Below are 12,209 nucleotides of genomic sequence, written 5' to 3'. Positions count from 1 at the left end.
AGTCAAACGTGATTGGTGTTTCATCAGACAGGAAGGTCCGGTACCGGTCCAAACAAACTGAATAGCACGTTAGCATCGGTTTGTTTTCATCCGTATTAGCTCAACTAGCCATTATTAGCTCTTTGACTCACCCACCATGCAGGCTTTTTGTTTCCACAGCATTTCCTATTCTTCCTGGTTTTGGTGATGTCATCACTGACATCACTTCCTCTTCACATGGCAGTGTCGTTAACCTCACTCAAACACGCTAGTTCCACATTGACTGTATTCATTATTGTTTCCTGGTTTGTAGAGGAGTCCAGACGAGGCGTGGTCAAGGTTAGCGTGACCTTCTGGCCACGTGTCCACTCTCTGAGACGGTGGTTCTGGCTGAAGGTGAGCCAGATGCATGAGAGGAAGCGCAGGTTCTGCTGCCAACAAAAAGTCAAATCATTTTAGATTTAAAATAATATTTTTCTCATGTTCCTAAAGATGCTATAAAACATTGCATTTTCCTTTCCCCCATGCATCGGTGCCGTCAGCCCCACATCTCGGGACGCTGAAGCGGATTCTAAGCTCAGCAGTAGCCGGGTGGGTTCCCTTCTCCCAACGCCAAACACGCGCTGGTCAGCATCTGCAGATTGTCCACAGATTAGCCGTGGAGCTGCTAGCGCGGGGCCGTTTGGAGGAATGTTCCTGACACAGAGTTAAAATCAGGCTCAGTTAAATCCTGAGTTTACGCAAAGCGTGTAAATACTTTCACAGCAAGTTCTGCGGGACCAGACGATCTGTCCCGGGTTCCTTCCTAGAACCGCTGACTCAAGCAGGAAAGACTGATCGTCCTCTGCTGGGGTCACAGCAGGAAGGATGGAGGGGAAGTACCTGGGGGGGTGTTGGCTTTGTGCTATTTAAATCAATAGCGCCACCACATGGAAAGAGCTGGAAGACCCGACAGACTCTCTGGGAGCCGGCGGTCCTGCTTCGAAGCACACCGACAGGAAAATGCTGATTTCAATCCTTGAACAGATTTTATAAGGACAAGCCGGACAACAAATGATTGTTCATAGAACATCAAAGCGTGGCTGCAGAGACGGTCAAGAAACAACAGCTTGATCAGAAAGTCCCTGCACAGCAAAGCTTATTCTATTGAACATCTACAGCTGATCCAGAACGCAGCGGCTCAGGTTCTGATCCAGAACGCAGCGGCTCGGGTTCTGATCCAAAAGGCAGAGGCTCGGGTTCTGATCCAGAACGCAGCGGCTTGGGTTCTGACAGGAACCAGACAGAGAACCCGTTTCCCCTGTTCTGGCGTCTCTGCTTCCTGTTAGGGAACGGATTGAAGATAAAATCCTTCTACTCACTTTTAAAGCCCTCAACAGCCAGGCCCCTCCCACCTTACAGAGATGATTATCCCATTTTGCCCAAAATGCTGGCCTGCTCTGTAGACAGGGGGGCGGAGCTTTGTTATCCAGCTCCTTTGTTGTGGAATCAGCTCCCTGATTGGTTCGTGAGACAGACACCATCTCTATGTTCAAGGGTAGACTAAAGACTTTCCTTTTTAACAAAGCTTATAGTTAATCAATACAATCATCAATATGCTGTCGTAGGCCAGCACTGGTAGCGCCCCCCGGTGGGTCAAGCTGGGTTCTGTCTTTCCCTGCTACGGTGACCAGAGAACTGAGGTAAGGAGTCAGAGACCGATAACACGACGACACATTTATTGATGTCTGAAGGGACAAATCCAGCATGCAGGTCAGCGTCGAGGACAACCCGGGGGGGGGGAGGGGGGGGCAGGTAGAATCAACCAAGATAGAATTCATCACAAACAAAACAGATTTCCTAAACGTGCATCTGCCCCGGAGACGGAGCGTCCTCGCGTGGACCGCCGTGTCCTCGCGTGGACCGCCGTGTCCCCGCGTGGACCGCCGTGTCCTCGCGTCCAAAAGCCTCACAGCAAGGAAGGAAAGCCCGGTCTGGTCTGGATGGCAGGTTCTAGTGAGCAGCTGGAACGTCCCCCCATGCCCGGAGACACACGGAGCGTTCCGGGGTCATGTGGACGGGCGGGATGCTGGTCCGTCCCGGTGGCGCCGAGGTCCGTCTACCCCTGCTTGTTCTTCTTGAGGTGGCGGGCGCGCTGGGACAAAAAGGTTCCCATCATGTAGCTGCTGACCAGCGGCGCCGGGAGCAGCACGGTCGTCACCCAGGCCTGCAGGGGGACGGAAACGACACGGCGGGACGTTGACCGATGGACGGCCAGCTTCATCTCCAGCTCGCCATCGAGGAAACGGACACGCCCGGGCTGAACGAAGGCGGTACTGCTGTGTGTATTAATACACAGGATACACAATATGGAGGCGTGTAAACGAATCACCACCGAGACGCTTCCCTCGTTTAGACGAGTTCTCCGACCTCTACACGGTCTCACGGAATACCGGGAGGACGCCGCGTGGCTGCTCCTGATTGGCCCGTTTACATAGCAATTTGTAGCTTAGCACAGAGTAATGTGAGCCGGTGGAGAACACCTGCTGGCTCACTCACCATGATGGCGTGGGGCAGGTAGCCGCTGGTCTGCGTCTGCAGGCCCACGGTGCCGAGCTCGGCGGAGACGTAGCGCTCCGGGCTGGGCTTGCCCAGCGTGGCCCGTCGGACTTTACTCAACTTTGTGGCAACAAAAAAGGGCAGAACGCTCTGGTGGGAGATCAGGTGACAGAAATCAATCAGCTGTTTGTCCTGACGCCGCCTCGGTCCAGGGGCTCGCCGTTTACCTGGATGACAACACCTTTGCTCTTGTACTCGGCTTGAAGTCCTCGTGAAAAAAAGTCCACGAATGCCTAAGAAACATCAAAGCAGCTCAGAACGAGTAGACGTACGTGCACAGGTTCCGTGCACGCTCCCCATGTTAATGAGATGATCGCTTCATTGAGCGTTAAGCTAAACACGGTTAAAGCTCAAATAGCTAAAGCTAGCTTAGCTGGACGTCCAGGTCCAGGAGGACGAGCTCGGCTACCTTGGAGGCCGAGTAGACGGTCAGGAGGGGGACGGGGTACATCCCGCTGGCCGAGGAGATGTTGAGGATGGCACCCTTCCTCCTGGAGACAGGAGAGTTTACAGCTCGAGGTCAAAGCGGTGGTTTGCGTTGTGGCGTTGAGGTTTTCAGGTTCACTGGCGTGGTCACAAACTGCTCGCTTCAAACTCACCTCTCTGCCATTTGGGGCAAGACGAGACGAGTCATCTGGAAAACACGGCATCAGAAGGAATAAGAGAAAGACGGCAGAACGGGACGTTTGTTCAACAGCGTGCGTGGCTGAGGACGCCGCGGGGGAGGAGTCGGCATTCAGAAGACGATCAACGATAACGACAGAGGGAGGCGATGAAAAATATACTGAATGACAAACTAGAAGCTAAAAGAGGAGGAACGAACAAAGACGGGTCCGCCTCCGCGTCGAACCGAGTCTCACTGGCGCACACACGCACAGCAGCCATCAAAGGCTCCGCCCCCTCCGTGTCCGCTCAGAGCGCACTCACCTGGCACACTGACGTGATGTTGACGTTCACCATGCTGTCGATGAACTGAAAGAGGGGAAGACACTTCCTTCAACGCGTCTCCAAAGCGACACGCGAAACCGTCCAATTATCAAACGCCTTAAAGGAGCCGGATCGATCAATCACTCTGATCGCACCGCTGCAAAGCCACCAGGGGGCAAAAAGCTCAGAGCAGCGTTAGCACGCGTGATGCTACGTAGCGTTCGACCAATGCTTTTAGAAGCTCTTTCTTTAATGGAATAAAAAGCCTTTATCGTCTTTCCATGGCGGCGACGCAGAGAGAGATGAGCTGCTCCGTCCGGCGCGTCGTACACGTCAGAAGAAACGCTTCAAACATCAGTCCAGCAGGTTGCGCTGTTCCCACCGTCCCTTGGTAGCCTATGATGCTACGGTTAGCATAAAGTGCTACATGACACACCCGAGGGAGGTTGTGCCGCCAGCTGAATAAGATCTTACTCTTATTTGGACATCAGTCCGTCCCTTTCATCTTAATTGTTAATCTTACAATCATCTCTATCAGGACGGTAAAATCCTTGAACTTACGTCGTCCAGATTGGGAACGTCGAGGAAGAATTCAGGGTAAGAATAGGATGTTCCAACATTGTTCACTGTAAGACAAAGATTTGAAGGACAGAATAACGACGTAAAGCGATGGCGAGGTCAGACGGTCATTCCTCTCTCCCGTCTTAGGGGGGCAGCAGAGGGCTGGTGTGAGAAACCTCCATAGCAGAAGATCATGTTGCATTCCTGCCGTCTTCAGGACAGCCGCCCGATCAATACAGCTGCAGTCCTACCGAGAACTCCGATCTCCAGTCCTGCAAGTCCGTCTCGGATCTTATCGTAGATGTCGACGGCGCTGAAGTCCGCTGCGATGGTTCTGGTCTCCACGCCCCATTTGCTGGCTGAGGGCACACACGGGGTTAAACGTTTTCATTCTGCATCCAGCGGTGAAAAACGAGGTCAAGGATTCAGGAAGGACACGAAACACCTGGAAAGGAACCCCTGAAGGAGGACGCCTTCATGTGATTGGTCGGATTCAGTTTCTCCAGGTGGACGTCGACGGCGCGCGCCACACTTTGACGTCGACGGCGCGCGCCACACTTTGACGTCGACGGCGCGCGGCACTCACCGATGGCGTGTGCCACACTTTGACGTCGACGGCGTGCGGCACTCACCGACGGCGTGCGGCACTCACCGACGGCGTGCGCCACTCACCGACGGCGTGCGCCACTCACCGATGGCGTGCGCCACTCACCGATGGCGTGCGCCACTCACCGACGGCGTGCGCCACTCACCGATGGCGTGCGCCACTCACCGATGGCGTGCGCCACTCACCGACGGCGTGCGCCACTCACCGATGGTGTGCGCCACTCACCGATGGCGTGCGCCACACTTTGACGTCGACGGCGCGCGCCACACTTTGACGTCGACGGCGTGCGCCACTCACCGATGGCTCTGTCCACGTCGTCCAGCCTCTCCTGAGTGCGGCTGATCAGCACGATGGCGAAGCCTCTGCGGGCGAGCTGCAAGTAAAGAGCAGCAAACATCCGAGTTCAATTCTCACGCTCAGAGCTCCGCCCTCATCTAAACGCATCAAGGTAGCGCTGGGGGCGGAGCAACTATCCATGAATTCCTACCTCCTCTGCGTAAGCTTTGCCGATCCCATCGGTGGCTCCGGTCACAACTAGAGAAACGGAGACAGGAAGAAAGACGTAAACAGGGGGGGGGGGCGAGAGGACAGCCTGAACGCCCCCCCCCCCCCAGCTAAATATAACAGAGGGGATGGAGGGCGGGGCGGACAGCCAGCACGGCACAACGCGACCCAGTACGACCTCGAGGTCAGCAGGAACAACAACACGAGTAAAAACATATTGATCAGCATATCAGATAACATTTATCATTCGGCTCCAAGTCCGGGAATAAAGAACCGTCCAGACATTTCTGTTCTTTCCAGATGCGTCTTAAATAAAGCCTCTTCTCACCTGCCCATTTGCCCAGGTGAGTGGGCGACACGAGGCGCCCGTTGCCGAGCACCCACACCCTGAACCCGCGCAGCAGGCGGGAGACGCCGCACAGAGCCAGCCAGGCCGCGGTCAGAGCCCCGAGCCACAGTAGCGGCGTCTCCAGGAGCCGCAGCGCCGCTTCTCCGCTGGACGGCATGCCTGGACGCTAGCCTAGAATAATCTCACCTGGACGCTAGCCTAGAATAATCTCACCTGGACGCTAGCCTAGAATAACCTCACCTGGACGCTAACCTAGAATAACCTCACCTGGACGCTAACCTAGAATAACCTCACCTGGACTCTAATCTCTAACGCGCAGGCTACAATGCAGCCCCACGAATGATTCGGGATGCTACTTCCGCCTTTGACTTCCGCGTCAGTAGTTTGTCGACCGTGATTGGCCGAGTTTCTTCTTCTTGTTTTAAGGGCAGACTGTCACAAATTAGAGCATGACTGCCACCTACTGGTGAACCACAGTATTTACAAACGGAGTCTTTTCCATCGCCTGAGACTTCAGCAATGATGCTGTTAGGCTAACGATGTAGCAGAAACACAACCGTTAACAGTTCAGTTCACTTTTATTTGTTTTATTTTAATCTACATAAGAATCCACTTCAAACCAAAACAGGCAGAAGAAAAGCTCATTAAATATGTAAAACATTCAATAAAAGTTACCTTTCATTGTACAATATGTGACCTTCATAAATCGAACAAATGCATTCATTTACATATCTTTAAAATATAGTTTTGAAAATAATATTTTTAAATAAAAATAAAGAATTGCAATACGTATTTCATTCCCACACTATCTTTATTCCACAAAAGAGTCCCCAAAAAAGGCAAACATTTTTGTTTTGCCCCTTTTCTTGCTTTTGGCACAATAAACATACAGTAATTTCTCAAATTCTATTTCTTTCATGAAGCTTAACGTATTACTTTGTGTACCTGGTGCAACCTTACCCAGCTAATCCCAGCTAAATCCCAGCTGCTATTATTGTGCTTAGCCTATAGCATTAAGATAATAGAGTTTGGTTAACACTTTCCTACGCCTTCAGCAACACGCTAAAAACAGAACGGTTCCGCTGTCATCGGATCCACATTAATAATAAATGTTTCTAGTTTGCTTGTTTCCATTCTACTGCTTTGATATATTCTCTTTATTTCTGGACAAGCTCTGACGTTAAATTACATCCTGTGGTTGCTTCTTGGCAGAGATATGTTATCTTGTATTGTAGTAACCATTTACTACTACTACCTTTTACACTGACAGACAGTTACTCAATAGTATATTAATGTGTACAGTTAAAAGACGGCGCCTTAATTGACCATGTTTATATCCTCAGTGTATTTTAATGACTTTTTAATTGCTGCAGAATACATTATACATATTCTATTGTCTTCATGAAAATATCCTGCAGACTCTTGATATGGCTCGATCACTGCACCAAGAAAAACCCATTAACACAACTAGTGACTGCAATTATACTTTAATAAATGTCATTTTTATTTAAAATAAAGCAGCCTCTGAATTTTGTGTCTGTTAGTTTGCTGTTGATTTTTTTTCCAGCTGCTTACATAACAGATGTTCTGCTTTCTTATCCATTCATTGACAAGTTTGAACACATGTGAATGTGACCACGCACACACGCACACACACACACACATTATACCATTCAGCCAAGTGGAGCAGACAGCAGCGGAGTGAGCGTTACATAAGAGCGTGCCGGCATCTAAAAATAGAAACGCAGCCATGGTAAACAGGAGTCGAAGCCGCTGGCTCTCAGCTTTCAAAGGAACTTGAATGAAATTTAAATTAAAGAACATCTTGGACGTAACTGGACCGGCTGCTGATCAGCTGCAGGCCAGAACCGGCCGGCCCGATTCCACATGAGACAGAGAAGACGATGGAGATCCGGTGAACACGCTGCTGATGAAGGGATGTAAAGTTGTTTACCTTGAGAACGATCTCTGATTGGATAAAAGACACAAGAAGAGAAACGATGAAGTAACACACGTTAAGTTTCCAGGAGACGGGACACACAACAAGAACACAACAAACCCTGAGAGTTTGGATCGAGTGAGGGTCCAGCGTAGAACACACCTTGTGTCTCCAGGTGAACACCTGCTGACTCGATCTCACGCCTCTCTGCTTCAGGTGAATGCAGGAGCAGCACAGGTAAGTGCGTTTACAGGTGCGTCGTGATATTCCGGCATCACTGTCTTGTGAACTGTCGACTGTAAAGGATGGTCTGTACATTTCACTGAACATGAAAGAACTTTAATAAAAGACAACCTAAGAAGGATGTGAACAAATGCACCAAAGAAAAAAGAACATCACAGAAAGCCCTGAGGAGGAGGAGGAGGAGGAGGAAGAGGAAGAAGGTTCCACTCAACGATGTGATGGAGGGATTCACGCTGGAATGAAAAGGAACAATTAAACTCTTTAACGGTTTTCCCGCCTGGTCGGAGTCTGATCTCCTGCTGTCTCCAGACAGACAGACAGACAGACAGGCAGACAGGCAGGCAGACAGACAGACAGGCAGGCAGACAGACAGGCAGACAGGCAGACAGACAGGCAGACAGACAGACAGACAGGCAGGCAGACAGACAGGCAGACAGGCAGACAGACAGGCAGACAGACAGACAGGCAGACAGACAGACAGACAGGCAGACAGACAGACAGGCAGGCAGACAGGCAGGCAGACAGGCAGACAGACAGACAGGCAGACAGACAGACAGGCAGACAGACAGACAGGCAGACAGACAGACAGGCAGACAGGCAGGCAGACAGACAGGCAGACAGACAGACAGGCAGACAGACAGACAGGCAGACAGACAGACAGGCAGACAGACAGACAGGCAGACAGACAGACAGGCAGACAGGCAGGCAGACAGACAGACCCCGGCTCAGAGGGAACGCTGGGATCAGGGAATTCTTCCACCTTGTATTTTGTTCTGTTCACACAAAGCAGGAAATCGAGAGAAGAGTTCAGCAAAAAGTCAAATGGAATCAAAATGTGGAAGCGAAGATTTCTGCATCGTTTTTTATTTACAGAAGAATCCAAACCCCAGAATCCCGAAGGATTCTAACACCTGAGGGAATTAAAGGGCGTCATAAATGTTCAGTCAGCAGAATGAGAAGAAGGTGCAGCTAAAAATAGAGAAGAGGACAGTCTCCAACAGAAACGTCTCTAAAGCTGCAAAATGAAACTCATCACAAAACGACTTTATTTATCCCAGTGACACCGCGGAGGTGCGTTCAGGGGCGCAGGTGAACAGCTGGACAGGCAGGCGATGCCTAGAGGAACGCCACGCAAGGGAGGAGCTCTTCTCACGCGCGGCGCCGGTTCCGTCAGCCGTCCGTGTCCTCCACGAATGCTTTTTGGGGTAAGGGCTTCCAGACTCAGCTTCACCCAGCAAGCCCAGACCGCAAAAAGACCCGTGGGGGACCAGCGCTCCGCATCAGGGACTCCCGAGGTCCCCAAAGCCACGAAGCAAGACCCGTGGGGGACCAGCGCTCCGCATCAGGGACTCCTGAGGTCCCCAAAGCCACGAAGCAAGATCCGTGGGGGACCAGTGCTCCGCATCAGGGACTCCTGAGGTCCCGATTCGGTTGTAACTGAATGGATGAACGGACTCGGCGGCATCAACACAGCCTTGTGATTAAAAAGCGGCGTTACCACGATGGACAAAGAGTTCATCCCCCCCCCCCCCCCCCTGCTCGCTTTTCATTTGTGGACGCGTCTCCCCATCTGTCGCCAGACGTCACGGACCAGCACGCGCCGCAGTCACGACTCGAGACAAAAGGGGAACGCATCAAACGGCACCGGAGCCGTTTCTGAGGCTGCGTAAAAACCACGATAATCTGAGCCGACCAATGAGAACGGAGGATTCACAACCGTAAAACGCTCTGAAAGCGTCGCCTGAAGCCGGATCAGCACCGCGCCAGAGGACAGCTCCACAGCAGGTTCTAATGAAGGCACGGAACCTTCACATCCAGGTTCTAATGAAGGCGCGGAACCTTCACATCCAGGTTCTAATGAAGGCACGGAACCTTCACATCCAGGTTCTAATGAAGGCACGGAACCTTCACATCCAGGTTCTAATGAAGGCAGGGAACCTTCACATCCAGGTTCTAATGAAGGCACGGAACCTTCACATCCAGGTTCTAATGAAGGCACGGAACCTTCACATCCAGGTTCTAATGAAGGCACGGAACCTTCACATCCAGGTTCTAATGAAGGCACGGAACCTTCACATCCAGGTTCTAATGAAGGCACGGAACCTTCACATCCAGGTTCTAATGAAGGCACGGAACCTTCACATCCAGGTTCTAATGAAGGCACGGAACCTTCACATCCAGGTTCTAATGAAGGCACGGAACCTTCACATCCAGGTTCTAATGAAGGCACAGGGTGATTCCCTTTACGTCCACACAGAACATTCGTGACCGCGCGTTTCTGTGCGCCTCGTCCGACCGTCGCGTTCGCTGCTGCGCGTGCGTTTGCAGATTTAAGAGCATGTGTGAGAATCACGGCTGCAGAAAGACCGGAGAACGGTTCACCCACCGGAGAACGGTTCACCCACCGGAGAACGGTTCACTCACCGGAGAACGGTTCACCCACCGGAGAACGGTTCACTCACCGGAGAACGGTTCACCCACCGGAGAACGGTTCACTCACCGGAGAGCGGTTCACCCACCGGAGAACGGTTCACCCACCGGAGAACGGTTCACCCACCGGAGAACGGTTCACTCACCGGAGAACTCACCGGAGAACTCACCGGAGAACGGTTCACCCACCGGAGAACGGTTCACTCACCGGAGAACGGTTCACCCACCGGAGAACGGTTCACCCACCGGAGAACGGTTCACCCACCGGAGAACGGTTCACTCACCGGAGAACTCACCGGAGAACTCACCGGAGAACGGTTCACCCACCGGAGAACGGTTCACTCACCGGAGAACGGTTCACTCACCGGAGAACGGTTCACCCACCGGAGAACGGTTCACCCACCGGAGAATGGTTCACTCACCGGAGAACGGTTCACCCACCGGAGAACTCACCGGAGAACGGTTCACCCACCGGAGAACTCACCGGAGAACGGTTCACTCACCGGAGAACGGTTCACCCACCGGAGAACGGTTCACCCACCGGAGAACTCACCGGAGAACGGTTCACTCACCGGATCACCCACCGTCGCAGCCTCGCTTCAAAAGTACCACAAAAAGGAGCCGTGCACGCGCTGTCCTCGTGGACGGTGCGTCTTTTATAGCAGTGATGCCCCCCCCCCCCCCCCATCTATTTATGGATCACGAGCCAACCCCGTTTCTATTTTTAGCTCGTGCGTGATGAAAGAAGAAACGCTCAGAGGTTCCTGGAGGAATTTCGAGCGTGCGGCGTTTGCGCGTGCTCCCGCTCCCCCCTCCCTGTACGATATATGCGCATGCACGACAGCATCTCCCTAATAATGATGCTGTGGACGAGCAGAATTCGGATTTGGTTAATTCATGGCTTGCGCTGAAGCGCGTCCACGAAAGGAATAGGGCAGACCCGCGGACCCCGCGTGGGGCGCGTGTCAGGTGGAGACTAACGTGCACGGAGCTCCTGACCGGGAAGGCCAGTGTTTGACTAACGGAACGGTAGAAACCGGGAGCTGCTCCGGTTCGCGTCGATAAAAGCGTTTATTTTACGCATAACTCGGGTCTCATTTTGAACCAGTAACTGGACCCAACACGACTCCATGTGCCCCCCCCAGCTGGACCGGGAGGTGGGGGCTCGGTCCCCAGGACGCTGAAACGCGTCCTAACGGAACCGTGGTGCTATTTTTATCTCTCCACACGATGGCGCTGCGGGTTCCGCTGCTCGGGGAAGCTTCCGGGACGGACCGGGCGTCGGTCAGAGCTGCACCTGGAGGTGGAGCGCGCACCCGGTTCCTACGTGCACTGTGAACACACCTTCATCGGCTCCCTCTCTGGATTCAGGAATTCGTTTTGAACATCTCGATTTGACCAAAATGAGAACGAAGCTTTTATCTTTTGGCTCATGTTGGGGGGGGGCAACGGGGGGGGGGGGGGGGGAAGACAACGAATGAAACGTGATGATGATGATGATGATGATGATGCCCTGAAACTCTTCATCCGGGCAAAGCCGTCTGAGTGCGTGTCCCATCAGTCTGAAAACACTCAATTGGTCGAGCACACACGCACGCACACACACACACACACACACACGTTTCTGCAGCGCATCCAAAATGGCCTCCAGTTAATTATTCATTGAGAAACATCCCCAAACAGAGGAGCGGGTCTGGGCCCAACGGAACCGAGCGTTCTCTCCAGCTCCTGCAGGCTTCTATTTTTAGTTCTTCACATCAAAGGGGGGACGGCAGCCGGTACTGATCCGGTTCCTGTTTGACCGCTCTGAGAGCAGAACCTGAGCCACGTCTCTCATTCAAAGGTTCTGAGAGCAGAACCTTTGAATGAGAGACGTGGTTCAGGTTCTGAGAGCAGAACCTGAGCCACGTCTCTCATTCAAAGGTCAAAACGAAAAAGAAGTTGCGCCTTTGATCTCTTCCCTCGTGACCCGGTCTTCTCTTACGGCGGATGGTTCCTGCCGAGCAAACGTCACCATGAAGCTGCGACGGGCCTTTTGGACCGAACCGAGCCTCAGGAGCAGGAAGGCGTGG

General features: G+C 52.5%; 1 protein-coding gene and 1 long non-coding RNA gene across 3 annotated transcripts; both read right to left on the bottom strand.

Annotated features, from left to right (window-relative positions):
- Positions 1-1,680: 1,680 nt before the first annotated feature.
- On the bottom strand, positions 1,681-5,849 carry hsd17b12b (hydroxysteroid (17-beta) dehydrogenase 12b). 2 transcript variants are annotated; one of them, XM_068753233.1, is made up of 11 exons: positions 5,505-5,849; positions 5,160-5,206; positions 4,970-5,045; positions 4,317-4,424; positions 4,066-4,130; positions 3,505-3,549; positions 3,177-3,211; positions 2,987-3,068; positions 2,745-2,810; positions 2,518-2,667; positions 1,681-2,185 (listed from the first exon to the last, which is right to left on the bottom strand). In XM_068753233.1, exons 1-11 carry the CDS (start codon positions 5,680-5,682, stop codon positions 2,078-2,080), a joined length of 960 nt encoding a protein of 319 aa, XP_068609334.1. In that variant the 5' UTR covers positions 5,683-5,849; the 3' UTR covers positions 1,681-2,077. The 2 variants fall into 2 exon arrangements, with proteins under 2 accessions (XP_068609334.1, XP_068609409.1); XM_068753308.1 differs by lacking the exon at positions 3,505-3,549.
- A 1,144-nt stretch (positions 5,850-6,993) lies between these two features.
- LOC137918228 (uncharacterized) lies at positions 6,994-9,230 on the bottom strand. Its single transcript, XR_011106686.1, has 2 exons — positions 7,627-9,230; positions 6,994-7,493 (listed from the first exon to the last, which is right to left on the bottom strand). It is a non-coding gene; the product is annotated as an uncharacterized lncRNA (long non-coding RNA).
- Positions 9,231-12,209: the final 2,979 nt, after the last annotated feature.

This window comes from Brachionichthys hirsutus, chromosome 1, assembly GCF_040956055.1.
Source record: "Brachionichthys hirsutus isolate HB-005 chromosome 1, CSIRO-AGI_Bhir_v1, whole genome shotgun sequence".
Lineage (NCBI taxonomy): Eukaryota > Metazoa > Chordata > Actinopteri > Lophiiformes > Brachionichthyidae > Brachionichthys > Brachionichthys hirsutus.
This window is presented reverse-complemented; position numbering and strand designations above follow the sequence as displayed.